The 24,595-nt window shown below is 38.0% G+C and overlaps 1 protein-coding gene across 2 annotated transcripts in view; it reads left to right on the plus strand.

The window, feature by feature from the left end:
- AATF (apoptosis antagonizing transcription factor) overlaps positions 1-24,595 on the plus strand; it is a 182,749-nt gene that overhangs the window by 28,191 nt on the left and 129,963 nt on the right. For both annotated transcript variants that reach the window (XM_066363221.1, XM_066363220.1), the window contains exons 5-8: positions 14,775-14,889; positions 16,737-16,938; positions 17,398-17,562; positions 18,860-18,943. In XM_066363221.1, the coding sequence (XP_066219318.1) occupies positions 14,775-14,889; positions 16,737-16,938; positions 17,398-17,562; positions 18,860-18,943 (566 nt within the window). The remainder of the gene's footprint in view (positions 1-14,774; positions 14,890-16,736; positions 16,939-17,397; positions 17,563-18,859; positions 18,944-24,595) is intronic.

A 24,595-nucleotide genomic window follows, 5' to 3' on the forward strand; every position in this document is an offset into this window, starting at 1 on the left:
ACATGGAATCAGATCACTGGTTCATCAGGTTCCTCCTTTCAAGTGTTAACCACGGCTAATGCTTACCTACTCTTAATAAATTTTCCTAATAGTAATTAGTCTATTTTAAAAAATACTGTGCAAAGCTGCAAAGCATTTTTCAGAAGTGTAGAGACATTTCTCCCCAGAAATTATGAACTCGCGAGGGATTTTATGGGACTTAATTTGTCCTTATGCTTTAACATTATGACACATGCGCTTGAGCATGCGCACACGCGCACGTACACAGGGGTGGGCAAAAGTAGGTTTACAGTTGTATGTGAAACTGTTTATTCTTGCATTATTGCATTATTTTCTATATGAATAACTATAAACCTACTCACCCATTCCTGCATGTATGTATATATAAACTTTACATATATGTATAAAATCTTCACTGTAAAAAAATGTATATAAACAGTAGTATAGCTGTTTCTAAAGAAGAAAGTAAAAGTTCTCCTACTTTCCCAAATCCCTATACCTCCTCTCAGAGAAAACAATCTGGGCTGTATTAATCCAGACATTGTAATGTACATATATTTTCTCCCACTGTATTTATTTTTCTGCTGTTTTTTTTTTTTTCTTTTTGTATTTCTCTGAAGTTGGAAACGGGGAGGCAGTCAGACTCCCGCATGCGCCTGACTGGGATCCACCCGGCACGCCCACCAGGGGGCGATGCTCTGCCCATCTTGGGGCGTCACTCGGCCGCAATCAGAGCCATTCCAGCGCCTGAGGCAGAGGCCATAGAGCCATCCTCAGTGCCTGGGCAATAGCTGCTCCAATGGAGCCTTGGCTGCGGGAGGGGAGGAGAGAGACAGAGAGGAAGGAGAGGGGGAGGGGTGGAGAAGCAGATGGTCGCTTCTCCTGTGTGCCCTGGCGGGGAATAGAACCCGGGACTCCCGCACACCAGGCCGATGCTCTACCATTGAGCTAACCGGCCAGGGCCTTTCCACTAAGTTTTAATAGAAATTTGAGTAGGAGAGGAGATGGGGTGGTGGGTGGCAAGCAGTGTGAAAAAAAAAATCATAGGGAAAGTCTGTATGTCATGATACCTTTAAGACATGATTCTTTCTGATTATTATAATTATTATTTATAACCTATCCTCAAATAAGTTTGCCCACATGACTTGCTTTGAAAATTTGTTATACTTAGCACTTGATGTTAGCTTGAGTTCTTTGATAATTTTTAATTACCTTTCATATAATATTGATTGTTGTACTGGATGTTTAGTCTCAGATCTACCAGATTCTTTCTCTTGGGGCAATTGAATAAATTTGCCTCTGGATAAATCCAAAGAACTGCTATTTTGAGAAAAGTTCTTAATAGCTATTTGTACTATTTTATGTGAGGAAATTTTATATTGGTAGAGAAGCTGTTGATACAGTTTTAAAGGTTCTTTCACCCTACAGATAATACATAGTCTAGGCTACATAAATGTCAACAATGTTAATGATTGGGGGAAGGGCAGAGACAAACTGTTCTAACTCAAGTAATTATAAAGCATTTCTGGTGTCCTCAGTACGATTATGAAAACATGAATGAGAAGCCGTCAAATGTGACATTTTGAGAATTGGATAATCAATTTATGACTATGTCAGTACTTTTATGTGTAAGTATAATGCTAGATGCCTGTATACACTAAAAATAACAAAAATAACTATCATTTGTTAATTGTGCACTACTCCCCTTGTACTGTATTAAGTTCTTTACAAATGTCTTATTTAAGTTTCACAGCAGCATGTGAAATAGGTGCTAATAAGTGTATTGCACATATGAGGAAATCAGTTCTTGGAGAGAGGTTTAGTAACTTGCTTAAGGTCACACAATTAGAGGCAAAGCTAGTACAGGAACAGGTTTGCTCTGCTTTACAACCTCTGCTATTGGCAAAGAAGACTATTGCATATAGTTTAACCATTTTATTTTATTTTCAAGAAAGTTTGAGCAAATATATTCTAAAGCTTAAAGGAAAGAAGTCATGAGAACTATGGAGATGAATTTGTTGTAAAATGAAGGTTTCAAGTGCAAGTAATAAATGTATCCTTCAGTTTTTCTAAAGATTTTTCCTACATACTGTTTTTTTCAGTAAGAGAGCTAGAAGGGCCCTTGGGAGATCAGCTGATCTAATTCCTCTGCTATAGTCTGGTAAGACAGTTTTTAAGGGGTAACGAAATAAACAGGTCTTATAAATGTAGTACATATTTATTATATAAAATTTAGAAAATGGCTAAGCAAAAGTAAGGAAATAATCTTCCCTAATCCCAGCAACTAGAATTAATGTATGGTGTGTATATCTCTTCTAGTTTTTTTCCCCATGGGTGAGCAATTAGAACAAAAGTGGAACTATACTCTATATTTTGTTTTGCAGTCTGTTTTTTTCCCACTTAACAGAAATCATGAATATTTTTCCATCATATGGATAGTTTAACCAGGTGTTTATTGTTGGACATTTGAATTGTTTTCCAGTTTCTCACTTTTATAAATAATGCAGCAAATGTCATTGTTACTAAATCTTTACTCACATCCATGATTATCTTATTACATGAAATAAATTTATGCATATGGAATTAAAGTGTGTTCTGTGTTCTGAGAATATACAAAATGTTTAGGCTTGTGATCTGATTCACCAGCTTGCCCTCCAGAAAAGTTGAAAAGTTGTCATAGTTCACATTTCTGCGTTCTTTATTTGAAAGTCAGTTTCCCATATCCTTGTCAACACTGGATTAAAAAAATTTTTTTTCACCTTTGTCATTTTTTTTTTTCTTCTGTATTTTTCTGAAGCCGGAAATGGAAACGGGGAGAGACAGTCAGACTCCCGCATGCGCCCGACCGGGATCCACCCGGCACGCCCACCAGGGGGCGATGCTCTGCCCCTCTGGGGCATCGCTCTGTTGCAACCAGAGCCACTCTAGCGCCTGGGGCAGAGGCCGAGGAGCCATCCCCAGCGCCCCAGCCATCTTTGCTCCAGTGGAGCCTCGGCTGCGGGCTGCGGGCTGCGGGCTGCGGTAGGGGAAGAGAGAGACAGAGAGGAAGGAGAGGGGGAGGGGTGGAGAAGCAGATGGGCGCTTCTCCTGTGTGCTCTGGCCGGGAACTGCACGCCAGGCCGACGCTCTACCACTGAGCCAACCGGCCAGGGCCTCACCTTTGTCATTTTGATAGATAGAAAATGGTTTTGGCTTATTTTAATTTACATTTAAAAAATTCTCTTCTTAATGTTTAATGAACATAAACATTTTTTCCCCTTATGTTTATTGGTCCTTTGTATTTCTTTTGTGAATTGTACAGGGAACATTTTAAACTAATTTTAGGGATGTAAAGATTTTGTCAATCAAACTTCTGGCCACCTCTAATCTCTCCTGCTTTTATTTTAATATTTCTTCTTATTTGATTTTCTGTTGACAGGAAGAATTACATCTACTTCAAAGACCTCTTGCCCTTGCCGGTTGGCTCAGCGGTAGAGCGTCGGCCTAGCGTGCGGAGGACCCGGGTTCGATTCCTGGCCAGGGCACACAGGAGAAGCGCCCATTTGCTTCTCTACCCCTCCGCCGCGCTTTCCTCTCTATCTCTCTCTTCTCCTCCCGCAGCCAAGGCTCCATTGGAGCAAACATGGCCGGGCACTGGGGATGGCTCTGTGGCCTCTGCCTCAGGCGCTAGAGTGGCTCTGGTCGCAACATGGCGACTCCCAGGATGGGCAGAGCATCGCCCCATGGTGGGCGTGCCGGGTGGATCCCGGTCGGGCGCATGCGGGAGTCTGTCTGACTGTCTCTCCCTGTTTCCAGCTTCAGAAAAATGAAAAAAAAAAAAGACCTCTTTGTATTCTGGAACATATTTATTTAATCTTAATTACCTTTTAAAAATGATAAAAATAAAATTTGTTCACAGTGAAGTTTTTTTCCCCCCATATATTACTGATTCATACCTCTATACAGTACTGAAATATATAGGTAACATGGATTGTGGAAGTTCTCTTTTTCCCTGCTCTTAACAGTGCTCTTCAGAGATAACCATATTTATCAATTTGTTATATATCCTTCCAGATACTTTGTGTTAATTTAAACTTTTTAAAACCATAAATGAGATTATGCTTTTACATCTTCCCATGGTTAATGAATATAAGTCTGCCCTTTCTTTCTTTAAAAACAATACTTTGCTATCTTTTTCTTTTTCTTTTTTTCCTGAAGTATTTTAAAGTAAATTATAATTATGCTAGTTTGCCTTCAAATGCCGGTATTTCTGTAAATAGCTCTTAAGAAATGAAGATGTTTCTTAACGTAATACTGTCTCATCTTATCTAACCAAATTAATACTTACTAATAATCCTAATAATATGTGCACTACATATTCAGATTACTTCAATTATCCTAAAACATATTTTCTGGTTTATTCAAACCATGTTCCATTTATACCTATACTTTTCAAAAGCTACACAGAAAGTTATCTGGCTAAATTAAATTAATTGAACCAATCCCCTGTAAATGAGCACTTAAGATGTTGGCAGTTTTTGCCTATTATAAACAATGTTAATAACCAGTGTTACCCCAATAAATGAAAAAAAAACAATGCTAAAAATAATGTTTCTATCTTTAAATCTTGGCTTTCTTATCTGTTTTTTAGTATCAATTTCCAGAAGTGGAATAGTAGGATCAGGAAAGTTGCATGTATAAAACTTTGATATATTTTGCCTGATTGCTTTCTGGCTATGTTGTGCTAATTAAACTCTTACCAGTTGTATATGGAGAGTGCCCCTTTCCTCATATTTTTGCCAGCATCAAGCATTATGAGAAAAAATATGTTTGTTTGTTTTTTTGTTTGTTTTTGTGAGGCTAGGCATCTTTGGCCATGTGAATTTTGGATATTATCAATTCATTTCTTAACATTCGCTTTTTCTGATTAAGGATGTATTATATATTCCTTTATCCTGTTTTGCTGGACCATCCTTCCATCCATATGATTTGGGCTTCCTTTAGTTTCTCCATTTTGTCTTTTTAAGTATAGGAACCAAATTTGGACATAACATTTTAACATAGCCTCGCGTGTGTGTGTGTGTGTGTGTGTGTGTGTGTGTGTGTGTAAAAGGGTACTGGGGAGGACACTGTTGTCATTTTTCAGTAATTGAAATTTGATTACATTTTATTTTCCAGGTAGTTTTGTATCCATAAGGATACACTGATCTAAAAAATGAAAAATGTGTAGTGTAGTTTTTTTAAGCTTGTAGGAAGTGTTTTATTTTCTTCATCTGTATAATGGTAGTATAATAATAGTACCTAATCAAAGTATTGTAGCGGTTTTAAATGAGTTAATACATATAAAGTGCTTAGGAACTAGTGCCACTACTTAGTAGGTTCTTAGTAATGTTACCTGTTAATCTTAATAGCGATAGTACAATCTTTTCTTAGACTGCAGCTCTATGGCCACAGTATTTGTTTCCCTCTTCTTAAAAGGGTTCGGTAAATAAATTCTGGTCCTGAACTTACAGTTTATCCTTTGAAGACTTGAAATGCACATAGAAAAGGTATATGCCATGGAAAATATTACGGTGTTATTTTTACTCAGTTATTTATTCAACAACATGGAGTCTACCATTTGCCAGCACCAAGCATACGGAGGTTCACAGAACGTGCCTCAGGGAGCTCGTAGTAAGGTGTAGAGAGACAGGTAAAACACTTTCAGAGCATAAATAATTTGTGTTGTGCTTTTGGGTTTTTTTTTACATGAAAGCAAACTCTGAAAGTGTTTTATTTTGGGTTGGTGAATACACAATGCTTAGTCTTACTAACATTAAAAGAAATAAAACAGTCTTTTATTGTCTGAGCCTCAGCTTATCCAAGTGGTTATAACTGCTAAATATTCATGAGATATATTGTAACATTTATATGTTCTTAAATCTATCTGCTAAGATGGTTTTGAGACTCTTAGGAATAACTTATACATTCTGTAGTTGGTGTGTTATAAGGAAAAAGTTCAGTCTGATTACTTTGCCTTTATTAACAAAGGTCAACCTAGATGATGTATATATTGAATAGTTATTACAGTTAGCAGATATGGAGTCCACAGTTTGTTTGCTTGTCAGCATGTAAATTTGGAAGTGATAGTGTAATTAAATGTTCTTCCATGTAATTTAGGCATTATTTTTCTGTAACTAAAATATTATAGGATACTTTTTATGGCCCAGGTGATATGTTAGATGCTAGAGTGACAGGATGAGGGCTCTGCTCTCGAGAAGCTCACAGTGTAGTGAAATCAGACTCATAGTACAGTGTAAGTGCGGTGGCAATGATATGAATGATACTGAGAAAGGAGTGATTAATTCTTCATGGGAATCCTCATTTTCAGAAAAGTGTTCTCTGAATCCCCATTTTCAAGGGAGTTATTTCCAGGCCTGTACTCTGGAGATTTTGAGCATTTAGTTAGGGATAGTTTCACTACCTATGAGGCTGCTTATTAAAAGGCATATTGAATATGAAACAGAGAGTGTTACTTGGATTGTGGTTTTAATTTCTTTTTAAGTAGTTTCCTTACTTTAAATTTAACTTTAAATTTTAATAGTATCTTAAATTATAAAAGTAATACATGCACTTAAAATAGTCAAACAATTCAAAAGTCTATCAAATAAAAATGAGATTATCCCTACTCACCCTGGGTAACTCCTGTTAGACAGTTTAAACAATTACTTGTAAATAAACGGGTTTGAAGTACCTCGTATTCTGAACATTTATTCTTTCTGTTTAAAGGGGAAAATCAATTTCCCTTTTTAGGGAGGTACTTTGGCGCAGTAGAGGAACTGTGAAGTGGAAGGTAACTGTAGTAGATTTCGGGAAGTACATTGATCAATTAGATTGTGTGTCCTATAGGGCTTTTTAAGGATTTATTGACACACTTCATCAAGATATTTGAGAGTATTCAGGGAAACCTAAGAAATTCTGCAGTTCTTTTCTCTTCCTTATAAATTCATGCCTGGTCAGAAATTACAGCTTGAGTGGGATGTCCCTCCACAGAACTCAAATGCACACTATCTATCATGTTACTTAGTGTGGCAGTAATGTAAAATGTTAAGGATATTTTCTTTTTGTTTCTTTCTGTGAGGGCTCACCCAGCATATTTTATCCTATGTCTTTTCATCTCTCTCTTATTTCAGCTTCCACTTACTCCCCCAATTCCCCACATCATTCTCTTAAGAGAAAAAAATAAGTTTTGCCCACTGAGTCCTCTTTCTTATTTGATTTAATATGTCTTGGATTGAATGTTTCTCACAAAAACACTTTGCATTCAGAATTAGCCTATCAAACCTTTTTCTCCACAGACCCCTCCATAGATTGTGTGCCTTCTACTGTGGTACCCACAGGGGTGTGGAAACCGAAGTCTGCTTTTGGCTTAGCTGTCATGATTTTAGAACATAAGTCCCCATGTTCTGCTTGTAGGAGTTACCCTGGTAGTTATGTTGTTCCATTAAAAAAAAAATTCTGCTTATGGTCCGCAGAACCAGCCATCACACTGGAACAGAATTCCTTATACTATTTCAGTTAAAACCACAGTCCTCATAATAGCACATCCATGTATCTATATCTGCATGCACCTGTATATGTATATACATACAGGGATATATAAAAATTCTAGGTGGACACACATTGGAAACAATAACAACTCATCCATATGGTTGGTGTTAAGGAATTTGTAACCTGCAATACTCTTTCTTACCAGTAACGCCATTCTGCTTGGGGAATATAGAACAAGCCGAAACAGTAATACTGACAGAATTTGGAATTATGATACAGTGGAACCTTCACGTAATTCTTTGTTGAAGAAGTTAGGGCCTAAATGTTAAGGCTTATTGTTATTCTGAGTTGATAATCTCTGCCTTGCTTTAATAATTTTTCCTCATGCCTGGGTAGCCCGCGAGTTGCACAATAATCACTCACACAGCTTTGTAATCAATGCCCAAAGTAATAGGATTCCTCTGGCCACCGGCAATTAATAAATTTGTGTCTTTTTTAAAACACTAGCAAGTCGGGCCTGAAATACGACTGACTGGTTCTCCTCATTTGCATATTTATTGCAGTGGAAAAATTCTTACCAGATGATTGATGCTGAGCCTGCCTCTTGAATTCCAAGCAGCACATTATTATGAAATGAAAAATGCCGGCCATACAGTTGATTAAAGTTGAAGACAGTGGAATCGGTGTTTTTTAAGATTGTGGGAGAATTAAAGGCATATTTTAATAGATGTTGACAAGAAGTGAACTAACAAAAGCAAAGCAAAGGATTTGCTTGAAAAGATTTAATCAAACGTCTTTCTTGGGGGATTAATTGCTGGGGATGACTAGTGCAAGTGGCAGGCTTGTGTGGATTTGAATGAAAAGTATTGTTCTCAGGCCAATATATTGTGTGTCATTTTGACCTATAGTTTAGCTCTAGTTCTAGAGTTAGTTTTGAAGGAGAAAATGCTCTTATAATCTGTACATTCTAGTTCAATATATTTATCTGGGGGTAATAGGAATGTGGGAGTTTAGGTATATTTGTACATAAATAGTTGTATGTTTGCATATTTATTTTTAAAATAACTGTGTAGATATTTAACAGCTGATAAGGTAAGCTTTATTTTACTTCATACATTCACTCTTCCCATTCCACCTCCATTCCCTTGCCCGAAGTTTTACATATTGGTTTATAATCTAATTAATGAACTGTGTGCCAATGTCCAAACTTATTCTCTGCCTACAATTCTGTTTTTTTCAGACAGCCTAGATGAATCAGGGAAAAAAATAAAGCTGTTAGGTGAAAATGGTTTTTAGATTGGTGACATTTTCTATATAGAATGCTTGCGTATGTGTAGCATGTAAATGAATACTTAGCACCGACTAGTTCAGCCCCAGCACTGTAGATCAGTACAAGCAGATCATGAGATTTCACCATGTTAAAATGGTGATTTTTTTATGGTAATATTCTTTCTATTTTGGTAGCATTCTAAAATTTTTAAAATAACCTTAATATATGAAAAGCATCTTTTTTAATTTTCACCTTTATTCTGTGAGATAAATAGGCAAAGGGTTATCTACATTTTATAGATGAGAAAATTGAGACTCAAATAGAATTGATCCACTCAGTATAAAATGACTTGTTAGTGATAGTGTCAGGCTATGCTCTTTCCATTTATTCTCTGCTTGGGAAATTATTCCTAAAGCTGGTGTCTAGATGCGTAGGTTGAATCTTGGTAACACGGTGAGGCATGTGTTGTGCTTAATCTCCTCTTAAGGGGAAGGCCTCTGGAAATGGACCGTATAGGACAAAATAAACATATATCCTTGACAGTGGTCATTTGTTTTGTGACCACATGCCTAGAAGGAGAGAGAATAAAGTAAATGAATCTCTGCTGCTTTTTAAAAAGTTGTAATCCTAACAGTAATTGGGTGAAAAATGAGAGGCAAGTTAGAAACTGTTATTTCTGTTTTATCATTCATAGGGTTGAATACATACAATTCAGCCCTACTGGAATGATAAAGCGGTTTGGTCTGGTTTGGTTTTGACTGGGAAGAATACACTGTTGGATTTGAGCCTCTAGGGGAGTGTCCTTCCTTACTCTTGTCAGTTGTGGCTCTGAAGAGGCCTACCACCTCCAGCAAAAGATTGCTCATTGTCTCATTAGGTTTTACATAAAATCTTATTAGAAGGAGATGTGGCCCTATTATTGCAAAGAAGTGAGAATGGGGTCTTTTCTTCTAAATCTCTTTACAGGAAGTTTTCCATTGTCCATGTGTTGGCCACTAGTGACTTTACTTTGATAAACTTTTTTTTTGTGGTTAGCACAGAATTGCAGATTTCATCTCTGGTAGGTCTCTTGACACTTTGATGCATGGTGGTGCTATCCCTGAATGGAGCTTAAATACTTCAGGGCTACTTTCTGACTGGGTGAAGGGGTGTATAAAATGAGAACATATGAGAGAGTATTAACAGAAAGGCACACTTTGATTTACTGATATGGCTCTCTGCTTTCTTGTTGGATTGATAGGCTGTCTAATATTATCTGCAGTGGATTTTAAAGAACTGACTTGAACAAAATAAAAGGGCTTGTATAGCTATTTGAAAGTGGCCCTTAAAAGTAGTAGTCTTTCCTTGGATGTTTTCACAATTCTTGGTTATGCTATAGGTTCAAGTCAGATTATGGCTTACTTGTTGGGGAAACAGCTATAAACATGATAGACTGCTATGCAGCTTCTTTCCTGAATGGTTCTTGATTTCATATTTAGATCATGGACACAGGTACCTAGAGGAAGTAAGGGATGGGCACTTGCATTTTCTATTCTTTTTAATTATGGTAAAAAAAAATACATAAAATTTACCATACTAACCATTTCTACGTTTCCAGTTTGGTAGTGTTAAGTATATTCACATTGCTATTGTGCAACCAATCTCTAGAACCTTTTCATCTTGCAAAACTAAAAATCTGTATACTTCATTAAACAACAACTCTCCATATTCCTTTGCCCCAAGCCCTGGCAACCACCATTCAACTTTTTGTTTTTATGAGCTTGACTACTCTGGGTACCTCATATAAGTGGAATGATATAATATTTGTCATTTTGTGACTGGTTTATTTCATTTAGCATAATGTCCTCAAAGTTCATCTGTATTGCCGTATGTGTCAGAATTTCTTTCTTTTTTTTTTTTGAGAATGCAGGGCTACTTTAAGCATGCCTATATTTCTTTTTTTTTTTTTTTAATTAAAAAAAATTTTTTTAATTAATTTTTACAGAGGAGAGAGAGTTAGAGAGAGAGAGAAGGGGGAGGGAGGAGCAGGAAGCATCAACTCCCATATGTGCCTTGACCAGGCAAGCCCAGGGTTTTGAACCGGCGACCTCAGCATTCCAGGTCGACGCTTTATCCACTGCGCCACCACAGGTCAGGCGAATTTCTTTCTTTTTAAAGGCTGAATAATATTCCTTTTCTTTGCCTATATTTTTGACTGGGTTTAGGATTGAGGATTATAGATTATTTTGTTGGTATGGAAATAAACCAGGATGGTCTGACTGGTGGTGGTGCAGAGGATAGAGGGTCACCTTGGGACACTGAAGTCCCAGGTGCAAAACCCCGAGGTTGCCCACTTGCGCCCAGAAGTCGCTGATTTGAAGCCCAAGGTTGCTGGCTTGAGCAAGGAGTCACTGTCTTGGCCAGACCCCCCCCCCCCTCCCCCGTCAAGGCATGTATGAGAAGCAATCAATGAACAACTATGAGTTGATGCTTCTCATTTCTCTCCCTTCCTCTCTCTCCCTAAAAAGAAAGAAAAGAAGGAAAGAGGGAGGGAGGGAGGGAGGGAAAGAGGGAAGGGAGAGAGGGAGGGAAGGGAAGGGAAAGGAAGGGAAGGGAAAGGAAGGGAAGGAAAGACTAGGATGGTAGAATTATTTATTATATTCTGGTCTTGGAATTCTTTTAAAGTATGTTTTTTTTAATTGTGGTAAAATATACATGGCAAAAATTTACCATTTTAACTATTTTGAAGTGTACAGATCAGGATCATTAAGTACATTTACATTGTTATGTAACCATCACCATTATTCATCTCTAGAACCTTTCATCTTTTCAAACTGAAACTGTATCCATTAAACAGTAAGTTCCTATTTCCCCCTCTCTTCAATCCCTGCAATCACCATTCTACTTTCTTTTTCTTTGAATATGACTATTTTAGGTACCTCATGTAAATGGAATCATATAGTATATGCCCTTTTGCAACTGGCTTATTTCACTTAGCATTTTCAAGGTTAGGTCTTGAGAATTTTGAAAACTACTTTGCAAGTACAAAATAGCTTTGCAGTTGCACTTTGGAAAACATGAGCCCAATCTCTTAAGATATAGCCCTTCCCTTCCCTCCTCCTCTCCCTCCCCTTCCCTCCCCCTCCCCTCCCCACCCCTCCCCTCCTCTTCCCTTTCCTTCCCTTAGAGTAGGGGAGGCAAACAGACTCCCGCATGCACCTCTACCGGGATCCACTTGGCAAGCTCATGGAGGGTTATGCTCTGCTCATCTGGGGCTGTTCTCTGTTACAACCAAAGCCATTATTTAGTGCCTGAGGCATAGGCCATGGAGCCATCCTTAGCAATTGGCTCGCTCGTTGGAGCCAATTGAGCCATAGCTGTGGGTGAATGAGAGAGAGAGAGAGAGAGAGAGAGAAAGGGGGAGGAGTAGAGATGCAGATGATTGCTTCTCCTGTGTGCCCTGACCTAGAATCGAACCCGGGTCATCCACATGTCAGGCTGCCACTCTACCATTTAACCAACTTGCCAGAGCCAGATATAGATATTTTTAGAAAAGAAGTTAAAAACAGTGGTTACCACATGGAATTTGGATGAGATAAGAGTTCCACATTTTCATGGGCCTCCTTCTGAGTATTAGTATTTTTTCTATTTTCCTACAGTTCATGCTACAACATACACTTTCAGAACTTTAGCTACTTGGGATAGACTCTTCACACTTCTCAGGTCTTTTCTCAGATGACTGTTTGTGGTCACCTAATATTTGTTATCATTTATGTTCTTCTAATTCTTTTTAAAATTTTCCTTGTATTTATATAATTTTGCCTTGTTCTGCTTGTACACTTAGCACATTTAGACTGACCAGTATTTGGCTTTAAATTTGTTATATCTTTATCTTTCTTTCTTGCCTGTGTTATCATCTTATTTATACTTAACCCATTTCCCAAAAGCTTCCTTCTTCCTGAGTATAAGTCATCTCCATATTTGGTGGATGTTTTGTTTTGTTTTGCTGTTGTTTGTTAAGATTCAGAGCAACAGGTTGAATCTTGGTTTAGAACACAGGGCATTTGGATTTTTTTTTTCAGAGACAGAGAGAGAGAGTCAGAGAGAGGGATAGATAGGAACAGAAAGACAGGAACAGAGAGATGAGAAGCATCAATCATCAGTTTTTCGTTACGACACCTTAGTTGTTCATTGATTGTTTTCTCATATGTGCCTTGACCGTGGGCCTTCAGCAGACCAAGTAACCCCTTGCTCAAGCCAGCGACCTTGGGTCCAAGCTGGTGAGCTTTGCTCAAACCAGATGAGCCTGCGCTCAAGCTGGCGACCTTGGGGTCTTGAACCTGGGTCGTCCGCATCCCAGTTTGACGTTCTATCCACTGAGCCCTGCCTGGTCAGGCAGCATTTTGAATTTTTCAGGTAATATTGTATATTGAAGTTTCTCTCAAATGGTATGGGTATGCACTGATTATAAAAGGATTAGAATATAGAATTTAGAAAAGATGTGATCAAGAGTCTTATTTTAAACAAGGAAGCTGTATTGATATAGTCTTATATGTAGACTATTTGACAGAGTACAATGTAGTTACTGGGTCATTGATTTCCTTCTAACCAATCTGAGAAGGCTTTCTTGGCTAAGTTATAGTTTAGCCTTATGCTGATATAGAATGTTCCACTATGCACTATGTGGAGAGCTTGTTTAACTCAGATGTTGGTATACTATTGGTGAAGCAAGCTGGGGTGTAAAATAATGTGGAGGCTGTTCATACTGGGCAGGGTAGAAGCAGAAAAGATACAATAAAAATCATAAAAATCACTTAAACTGAAGTTTGTGTGGGCTGAAGTTAGTCTGGATTATAAAACAAAATGAATGTAGGGCTTGTTAAAGGAAAGTAGGGATGCTTGTGAGAAGATTGCTGTTATTTAAGGCAAAGAGGGAAGGAGTGATAGAAGCATGGCCAGAGGTAAATGGATAACTATTAACTATTAGTGATAATAAGAATGAAAAATATTTGGCAACTGATGAAATATATAAAATAAGGGCACCAAAATGTCAGTGACCTGTGAAAACACATTCAAAAGAAAATGGAAAAATCAGACAAAGGAGAAGGATTGGGCAGGAAGGAAAAAGTTCTGTTTCTGATGTGGTGTATGGGAAGGAGTGATGGAGCTTCCCTGTAAAGATTTTCCTGGAGGTGCTGGAGGTTTGATCACAGGAGAGATGTCTGAGTGCTGTCAACACATGAATAGTGATGAGCAATGTCATTAGCCCCTTTAGTTGGATTAGGCTGATAAAGAAGGTAAGAGCTGAGTTTGCAGGGAGCCATTTTTTATTCTAAAAGTTCTTAGCCATTGACTTTGGACTTAATCTTGACCAGTTTTTTTTACAAATGCATTTTGTGGCTATGAGGAGAGCCAGGTGAGAACATATTTTTGATGCAGATTTTTAACACATAATTCAATATTGGTAACAGTAAGTCATTAACTTGGGTTCTTCATACGTGAACAAGTACTTTCCATAGGATGTTTGGAGCGATTAGATGAGTGATGTGGCAGCCCACACCAGAAGCAAATGAGCCCTCCTAAAGGAGCATAGTTGGAAAGTGGTTGGGATCCTGGGGCTAAATTGTGCTCTTTAGGAAAAGAGGAGGAATTACTTAAGGGGTTGATTGATAGAGGGATAATCCAGGAGGTCAGTGGGTAGCATGTTGAAGCTGACATCAAAGGAAAAAAGATTGGTTATGATGACAGGCAGGGAAGGAATTTGTCAGTCTTACTAAATTTAAGAACTCACAATTTATTGTAGACACTTTCTAAGTACCTTACACACGTTACCTTGCTTGTTCCTCACAACAACCCCAGGAGGGTGGCATTGTTATTATTTTCTTTTGTACATTCTGTATGTCAGAGTTCTTAGTCTCTGCGTACCCTGTGCCTGTGTCCTCTCCGCACCCATGCCACCAGCCAGAACTGCTTAGGAGTCATGATAATTGTTCCTTTTCTGTGCTCTATTTTCCAGGTCACAAGGCACTTAAAGCATTGTTGAGGTCATTGGTAGATCTTCAGGAAGAGCTGCTTTTCCAGTACCCAGACACTCGATATCTAGTAGATGGAACAAAGCCCAAAGCAGAGAGGTAAGGGGAGAATGCATCTGTGGAGTTGCTTATTTTCTTTTCATCTGAATAGTTTCTTATTATTTATGGGGAAAAAAAGCTACATCTCTTCCAGGCAGATATTAAACTTAATGTTAGTAAAGTAGACATAGCCACTGAGATTTTTTTTTAATTTATTTATTTATTATTATTATTATTTTTGTATTTTTCTGAAGCCGGAAACGGGGAGAGACAGTCAGACAGACTCCTGCATGCGCCCAACCGGGATCCACCCGGCACGCCCACCAGGGGGCGACGCTCTGCCCACCAGGGGGCGATGCTCTGCCCCTCTGGGGCGTTGCTCTGTTGCAACCAGAGCCACTCTAGCGCCTGGGGCAGAGGCCAAGGAGCCATCCCCAGTGCCCGGGCCATCTTTGCTCCAATGGAGCCTCGCTGTGGGAGGGGAAGAGAGAGACAGAGAGGAAGGAGAGGGGGAGTGGTGGAGAAGCAGATGGGCGCTTCTCCTGTGTGCCTTGGCCGGGAATCGAACCCGGGACTTCTGCACGCCAGGCCGACGCTCTACCACTGAGCCAACTGGCCAGGGCTGCCACTGAGATTTAACTGGCTCTTTTGGCCAGGATGGCACAAAAATTGGGAATGTAGGTTTTTGATTTGTATATTTAGTGTGCCTAATTCTCTTTGTGACTTTAGGAAAAGACTTGCCTTCTCTTTAGAGCTATTGATATTAGTAGATGAAAGCACATTTTAATAATCAACACTTAATTAATGTTTATGAAGCACTTTGTACCCATACCATGGAATTGCTGGTCACAACCATCTTTTCAGTGAGGGAAGAAGAAATTATTTTGAAGGGTGGAAAATTTCAGAAAACAGTACAATAAATCTTTATTGAAATTATCACATTCAATAAAGCATCTCCCTGCCACTTTATCTGAGCCTGCTGTTTGGCACCTGGTTACTGTTTTGCCTTGGCCTTATCCTTTGCTCCATTTTTTTCTACCAGATTAGAAGGATGAAAAGTAAACTCACATTTATTGAGCACCTACTGTGTGTGGGTGTTTGTAATCCAGTGAGTGCAATTGGCTATATAATTGGAAGTTGTAGTACTTTCTCATGGCAGTTACATGTAATATCGTGCTTTAATGCTGATTCAGTCTACCCCTTTGAGTTTTCTTCACATTCAGCTCTCTTCATTTGGTTCAACTAATATTATTCAGCTTTCCTGAACAATTGGTTATAGGGAGACATTTTTCTTATTGGTTTGGGGGTTAAGGTCATAAAAGTGCCATTATGTGTTTAATTTTTTATAGGTTTTTAAATTTTATTTTATTTATTGATTTGTGTGTGTTTTGTTTGTTTGTTTTAGAGAGAGGATATATATAGAGAAAGGCAGGGGAGAGGAATGGGAAACATCAACTCCTAGCAATTACTTCTTGTATATGCTCTGACCAGGCAAGCCCAGAGTTTTGAACCGGCAACCTCAGCATTCCATCGAGGTTGACGCTTTATCCACTGTGCTACCACAGGTCAGGCTATGTGTTTAATTTTTAAAGACCCTCTTGGAACCAGTATAGCCCTGGTTCACATGCACTTCTGATCATGTTTTTACAATTTCAATTTTACGATTTGCTTATTTTTTAAGAATTACTCTGAAATCAGTTATTTTTATTTGAGAAGTTTCCTGAGTTTTTGATTGACCTCATGAACATTCTCTTTAAACAAACCAACAATGCTGTCCTCACATCTGCGGTGCTGTTTAAAATGTAGACAAAAGAGGAAAGGCCTAAATACTCGACTTCATGTGAGTCTAGCTTTTATGTGGGTCATGTTTGTTTACACTGGCCTTCCTGTTCTTACTGGTGTTCTAGTGAGGAGGAGCTCTCCAGTGAAGACGAAGAGCGTGTAGAGGAGAAGAAGAAGCAGAGAAGGGCCCCACCCAAGAGGAAGTTGGGGATGGAGGACTATCCCAGCTTCGTGGCAAAGCGCTTTGCTGACTTCACGGTCTATAGAAATTGCACACTTCAGAAGTGGCACGATAGAACCAAGCTGGCTTCTGGGAAACTGGGGAAGGCAAGTGTGTGTGTGTGCACATGTGTGTGTGATACACGCTGTGGCAACCTAAAGCGGGTTTTAGAGATTGGCAAGTGTGTGGTGCGTGCGCACATGTGTGTGTGATACACGCTGTGGCAACCTGAAGTAGGTTTCAGAGATTGGAACTACAACTCATTTCTGTGGATGATATCACTATAGTAGTTAGTCATTTCCATAGAAAAAAATTGCTGAACTTCTACTACTGGAGTTTATACCATTCAGACTTGTGATATTAACCTTATTAGAATACTTTATGAACTAAAGAAGTTGATGATTTATATTATTTATTTATTTATCACAAAGTCAGTCTTTAAGAAAAAGTCCCTCTTGTGAGAGGGTTAGCAGTTTCTCTCCTGACACAGAAAGGTAGAGAAACCAATATAGCTGCTTTCACCACAGACTTTCTGTATTACCTGACGCTGGTTATTGTTGTTGCAGGGTTTTGGTGCCTTTGAACGCTCAATCTTGACTCAAATCGATTATATTCTGATGGACAAAGAAAGATTACTTCGAAGGACACAGACCAAACGTTCTGTCTACCGAGTTCTTGGCAAACCCGAGCCAGTGGTGCAGCCTGTCCCAGCAAGTTTGCCAGGACAACCAGTAAGAACTCTGTGATGCAGGGTGATTATGGGGAGCAGTTTCTGTGAGGCTAACTGAAAAATCTGATCACCTACCTGTAGGTATTACTCTTGATGTCAGAAGTTAGTGAAAGAAAGGGAAAAAGCACTACCAGATTGTTGAGAAACTAAGAGTATGTTTTTAAAATATGGAGCTAATGTTCACTTGTATGTCATCTTAATTTTGAGATCAGTATGAGTCTGGTAGTGGAAGCATTTGTAATCTAAATTTTAAAATTCAGTTTTAAAGGAGCTTCTTTAGAAATGCCATGTGGAAACAGGTGTGTTCTTTAGGCTTATCTTGGATGTTTAGATACTTCAGAAAAGGATCCAATATTGGAATAGTCGGATTCTTTTGTTTAAAGGAAACTTATTTATTGTAGAAATATATTCGGATTATCTTTTGAAGTTCAGAAGGGTTTTAAATGAAAAGTAAAATTCCCCCTAGACTGAAAATTTCACTCCTCAGATTTAACCAGTGTTTATAGCTGTAACCACCTTTCAGATATTTTCCATTCACATACATATGTATTTTTATTTATATGTATACACATATACATACATATATACATACATATATAAAATATGGTTGCCTTTTCTTTTAAACTGAGTGGTATGGATATATATGTGTATATAAATATATAAAGTGTTATCAATATGTATAATTTTTTAAATATTTAAAACTTTTTACATTTAATATATCTGAGACACTTTTCCATATCATTACGTAGAAATCTTCATTTTTTCTAATGTGTAGAGTATCTTATTGTATGGGTGTGTACTATAATTTATTCAAACAGTGGATATTTTTGTTGTCTTTAGTTTTAGAAACAGTGCTACAGGAAACATTCCTAAGTATTTATGGTTTTTGTATTTGTGTGAACATATGGATCAATTTCTCATAGTGGAAATGTAAAATCAAAGAGAATACGCCTTTTAAATCCTAATGGATGTTGCCAAATTGCCTCCAAAAGGCTGCATTAATTTTCAATACCACCAGCTGTGTTTTCCACTACTCGGTGTTGCCAGTTTTAGAGGTGAAAAATGGTGTCTTATTTTAATTTGCATGTATTTAATTAGAATGAGGTTAAACATCTTTTCAAATGATTTTTGACTATTTGTAGTTCTTATTCTTTGAAGTGCCTATTAATGTTTTTGTTCTTTAATTTTAAGAGCTCTTTATATCTTAAGAAAAACAGTGCTTTGACACATTGTTTATAGTAGCTACATTATCTTGATAACCTCAATGGTATTCACTCTTTTTGTTCTTACTAATACAGGAGATTCTTCCTGAACCCCCTGCCAATGCCCACTTGAAGGATGTGGATGAAGAAATCTTTGATGATGATGACTTTTACCACCAGGTATAATTTTTACACTCTTTTCTTTTGTTACAAAACAGGTTGCAGCATTATACAACAGCTGATAGAATTCTCTGACCAAAAGGTAGCTTACTTTGGGAATAGAGTCACACAGGGAGCTAAAACCCCTGTGTTCCAAATGGACTTACTGTGTACTTCTGGTCTGTTGCTTTTTATCTGTCTAATATTTTTTCTTTTGAAGTAAGAATAGCTACAGCTACTTTATTAGTTGTTGCAGAGTGTAAATTATCTGTAAAATAGTTTCAACTTCTTTTGAGTCAGGTTGAGTATTCTTTCTTAGCCGTTTTTGATAATGTTAATGGAAGAGTTTTTGTTAGTTATTTGGTTTTGTCCTATTACCATTATATCAGGATATGAAGCTAAAGGGCTGGGATCTCAGAATTCTTGAATTGCACTTCTGGTTCTATTACCTATTAAGTCTCTTGTCTTTAATTTATTTGTGTGCCTGTTCGAATTAGTTACGTATGTATTGAGATTGTCTGCTCCTGTGATTATAATAATATTGTAGTGCTTTAAAGAGAGAAAGAAATTGTAAAAATAGAAAGGTGGTTCCGTACTCAATACTATCTCTTCACAAACATCCCCCACTTCTTTCCCTGAGATTATTATCTCTTGACATGCTGCTCTTTTTAATGATGCTAGTGAATGTTAAGGTAGATGAAACATTTGAGCTATTCTAAAGAACTAAAATGCTTTCCTGTAATTCTGAGACTCTTGATAAGTCATTCTTAATGAAATGTGCTTTAGAATGTACCCTTTCTAGATCTGGAGAACGGAGGATGTTCAGGAGTGATATACCAGTTTTTGTTGAACCATTATTTATCAAGATAATTTGTTTTTCTCTGCTGAATTTTTAGTGTGTTGACTTTTGCCAGAGATTTTGCAACTGCTTGTTGAGGGTTTAGCCATGATGGCTGTGTTACCTACATGGAATATGAAGGAACAAACAGGAAAATTACATTGTGAACCCAGTAGAACAAGTGATACTATATTGCAGATACCTCTAGTTTTGCCCTAGAAAGAGAAACTTTCTATTCATTCTGTGATGTTCAATAAAATAATTACCATAGTGAATCTTAAAAGTAATAAGAGGATAGAGGATTGGGGGGGCCTCAAGCGTTCCTAGTCAGAGGTCCTGGTTCTTTTTTCCTTTTCTTCTCTTATTATATCCATTTGTCAGAAAAGTAGGGAATTCTGTTTTGTTCCAGAATGTCTAAGGAAGTACCTGATATAGGATATTAATGGTGTATAATTGTGTGAGATCATGGGAGACAATCAGAAATGTTTCAGTCTTCATTAATTGAAGTGTACATTATTTAATGGAAAGTGTATCATAAATTAAATAGGCTTAATAAAATAAACTGAAATTACTGAGGAGAAGTTGCTTCCACTGGCAATCCTCAGTCTGAAAGATTTTTTTTTTGGCCTGGAGGTCTGCTTAAAAAAAAAGAAAGCATTACTTGATTGGCCCTTCATCCCAATTAATAATTTTAACTTCGATAAATTCTGATTTTAGAGTTATGACTAGTCACATCTTAGCTTTTCCCCTTGCTGGTTAATTGGGGTGCTGGGGTTAATCTAAATTAAAACTTAAACTAATAGAGGTCAGCAAGGCGGCTGAAACACCTGAGTGAAACAAATGGGGCTGCCAGACGCAACTTTATCTTGGCTGTTTCCCAAGAGGGAAGTGGCAGCAAATTGGAGTTGTTTCAGCCTTCTGTAAAGGTGAATGATGGGTGACACTTGTTAATGTACAGCATCTCCGGAAGCATTCCAGATTGCTTTGCTGCTGTACCAACTGCTGCCATCCATGCACAGACAGTAGGAACTGGACCAGTTGCCAACATCTGGCAGCACAGCAAGGAATGGGTGCAAGTCTTGAAACCCCGCAGATTCTAAATATGGTGCTTAGAACTGTACAGGCTTTAATCACTTACCACTCTTTGGCAGCAGGCTCCGACAGCTTATCCTAGCCTCGTACATCACAACCCGACATCTGCTGAGCTGCAAGGCAGCTGCACATTCATTTTCTTTTCTTGCCTTTTCTCTTTGCCTCTTATTCCTCTTCTTCCCACTTTCCTCCCCTCCTCCTTTCAGTTTTCCTCCCCCTCCCCAATATGCATCTTGGGAGAGATCATCTGTAAAGATTACTGCTTCATTGTGTGCAAGTAATTGTGGTGATGCCAGGCCCTTGACAGACACAACGTAGCACCTGTTCTGCTGACCTGGTTAATTTCTTCTGTTGAGTGGGATTTGCCAGAGATTGGAGCTGAAGCCAATTCAATGATAAGGCTGAAGAAAATGGCTGTATGTTTTCTGTCACCTCCCAATTAAATTGGCTTCATAAAGTGCTTTCCTTTTTTGTCAGGGTAGTAAGCCTGAGCTAAGTGTTGCATTCAGAAGTGGTACAATGTATTACAATGGGCTTGTGAGTTTTCATTTGTGTTTTTTTAATGTGGTCATATGGAATTGCTGGGTGGTGAATATAATATATTTTGCCTTTAAAAAAAAACACCATACTTGAAGCCAGACTCTTAGGGTCCATGTTTTGTAAGGAAGAGATTATAGCCGCATTGAATTTTAATGTTTCATTGTAGGGGTTTAAAGGCTTACTTGGTTAAGTCAGGTGTCACAAGGCTGTATAAATGCCCTAACTACTAAGAATCATGTTTGGGGTCAGAAAACCCAACACATACTCTCTCTCTTTGTTTCAAAATGGGCCTTAAGTTATTATAACTTTAAAAAATATGTTTGTATTATTTAATAAAGGCATATGCATATATATGTGTATGATATATCTCTGATGAATATCAGGTATCATAAATAATTATATCATGTCTGAGCTGAAAAGAACCTTACAAGAAACTGATTCCCTGGAAAGCTAAGTACCTTTCTGAAAATTGTACAGTAAATAGCAACTGTAGTACTTGATCTCAAGACCTCTTAGACTAAGTCCTGTTCTTTCCATACCTTATTTCTTTTTTTAAAAGACATTATTTATTCATTTGAGAGAGAGAAGGGGGAAGAAGCAGGAAGTGTCAACTCCCATATGTGCCTTGACCGGATAAGCCAAGGGTGTTGAACTGGCAACCTCAATGTTCCAGGTCAATGCTTTATCCACTGCACCACCACAGGTCAGGCCATACCTTTATTTCTTAAATATTTCATCCTAGAGCCGTAAAAAGACTTCACTATAATATTGCAGTTTTCAGTTTGTGAAAAAATAAACTTTATTTCTTAGAACTGGAAGAAATATGTGTCTTAGAAAATAGTCATTTTTTAAAAAAATATTTTTTATTGATTCTTTTAGAGAGGAGGGAGGGGAGAGAGAAGGAGAGAGAGAGAGAAAGAGAGAGAGAGACAGGAGAGACAGGAGAGACAGGAACATCGATCTATTCCTGTATGTGCCCTGACCAGGGATTGAACTGGCAATCTCTGCACTTCCAGACGATGCTCTAACCAACCAAGCATCCTGCCAGGGCTAATGTCGTTTTCTTAAGAGGTATATGATTTATCAAACTTCTGTTTCTTAATAATTCTAATGAAAAAATTAGCTTTATAGTTGTGTAACTAGTTTGTTTGGGAACCACAATTGTCAAAAGCTTGAAGTATGCCCAGTGGTAAAGATTTTATGAGGGGAACTGTTCACCTGTTGCAAGCAGTGCACTTACTCCCAAGAGAAATTTGTTTGCACTTGACCTATTTCTTGTCAAAGCTCATCCTGAGAGATGATTTTATAAAACATGAAGGCTATAAATGACCATGAAGAATGAGCCATTCATAAATGTTTTCATTTTCACAATCCTGTTTGCTACCTTTTTTATTTATATTGATTTAAATTTGTGTTTACATAGATTCAAGTGTCCCACTGAATACATCCCCTCACCCCCGTGTTTCCAACATCCCCCTTTGCCCCTTCCCTCCATCACCTCCCCCCTTCCCTCCTGGATTTGCTTTTCTGCTCTCTATAACACTGTGTTATGTATATATAATTTCACCAATCTCTTTCCCTTCTCTGATCCCATCTTCTCATCCCCTTTCCCTCTGTCCACTTTCCCTCTGGTCCCTTTGATCCTTCCTCTGCCTCTATTTCGTTCCTCAGTTCATATTATTCATTGAATTCCTCAAATGAGTGAGGTCATATGATATTTTTCTTTCTCTGCCTGGCTTATTTCACTTAACATAATAGTTTCCAGGTCCATCCATGTTGTTGCAAAAGGTAGGATTTTCTTCTTTTTCATGGCTGAGTAGTATTCCATTGTGTATATGTACCACAGCTTTTTAATCCACTCGTCCACTGATAGACACTTGGGCTGTTTCCAGATCTTGGCTATTGTAAACAATACTGTCATAAACTTGGGGGTGCATTTCTTCTTTTGAATCAGTAATTTGGTGTTCTTAGGATATATTCCTAAAAGTGGGATGGCTGGGTCAAAAGGAAGTTCCATTTTTAAGTTTTTGAGGAATCTCCATACTGTTTTCCACAGTGGCTGCACCAGTCTGCATTCCCACCGGTAGTGCAGGAGGGTTCCTTTTCTCCACATCCTCACCAGCACTTATCATGTTTTTTTTTTAATTTTTTTATTATTAATTTTATAGGAGTGACATCAATAAATCAGGGTACATATGTTCAAAGAAAACATGTCCATTTTATCTTGTCAATCAATTATGTTGCATACCCATCACCCAAAGTCAGATTGTCCTCCGTCACCTTCTATCTAGTTTTCTTTGTGCCCCTCCCCCTCCCCCTCCCCCCCCCCCCCAACCACCACACTCTTGTCAATGTCTCTTAGTCTTGTTTTTATGTCCCACCTAAGTATGGAATAATGCAGTTCTTGTTTTTTTCTGATTTACTTATTTCACTCCATATAATGTTATCAAGATTCCACCATTTTGTTGTAAATGATCTGATGTCATCATTTCTTATGGCTGAGTAGTATTCCATAGTGTATATGTGCCACATCTTCTTTATCCAGTCATTGATTGAAGGGCTTTTTGGTTGTTTCTATGTCTTGGCCACTGTGAACAATACTGCAATGAACATGGGGCTGCATGTGTCTTTACGTATCAATGTCTCTGAGTTTTTGGGGTATATACCCAGTAGAGGGATTGCTGGGTCATAAGGTAGTTCTATTTTCAGTTTTTTGAGGAACCACCATACTTTCTTCCATAATGGTTGTACTACTTTACATTCCCACCAACAGTGAATGAGGGTTCCTTTTTCTCCACAGCCTCTCCAACATTTGCTGTAACCTGTCTTGTTAATAATAGCTAATCTAACAGGTGTGAGGTGGTATCTCATTGCAGTTTTGATTTGCATTTCTCTAATAACTAAAGAAGATGAGCATCTTTTCATATATCTGTTGGCCATTTGTATTTCTTCCTGGGAGAAGTGTCTGTTCATGTCCTCTTCCCATTTTTTTATTGGATTGTTTGTTTGTTGTTGAGATTTTGAGTTCTTTATATATTTTGGATATTAGGCCCTTATCTGAGCTATTGTTTGAAAATATCATTTTCCATTTAGTTGGCTGTCTGTTTATTTTGTTGTCAGTTTCTCTTGCTGAGCAAAAACTTCTTAGTCTGATATAGTCCCATTCATTTATTTTTGCCTTCACTTCCCTTGCCTTTGGAGTC

This window comes from Saccopteryx leptura, chromosome 2 (genome assembly GCF_036850995.1).
Source record: "Saccopteryx leptura isolate mSacLep1 chromosome 2, mSacLep1_pri_phased_curated, whole genome shotgun sequence".
Lineage (NCBI taxonomy): Eukaryota > Metazoa > Chordata > Mammalia > Chiroptera > Emballonuridae > Saccopteryx > Saccopteryx leptura.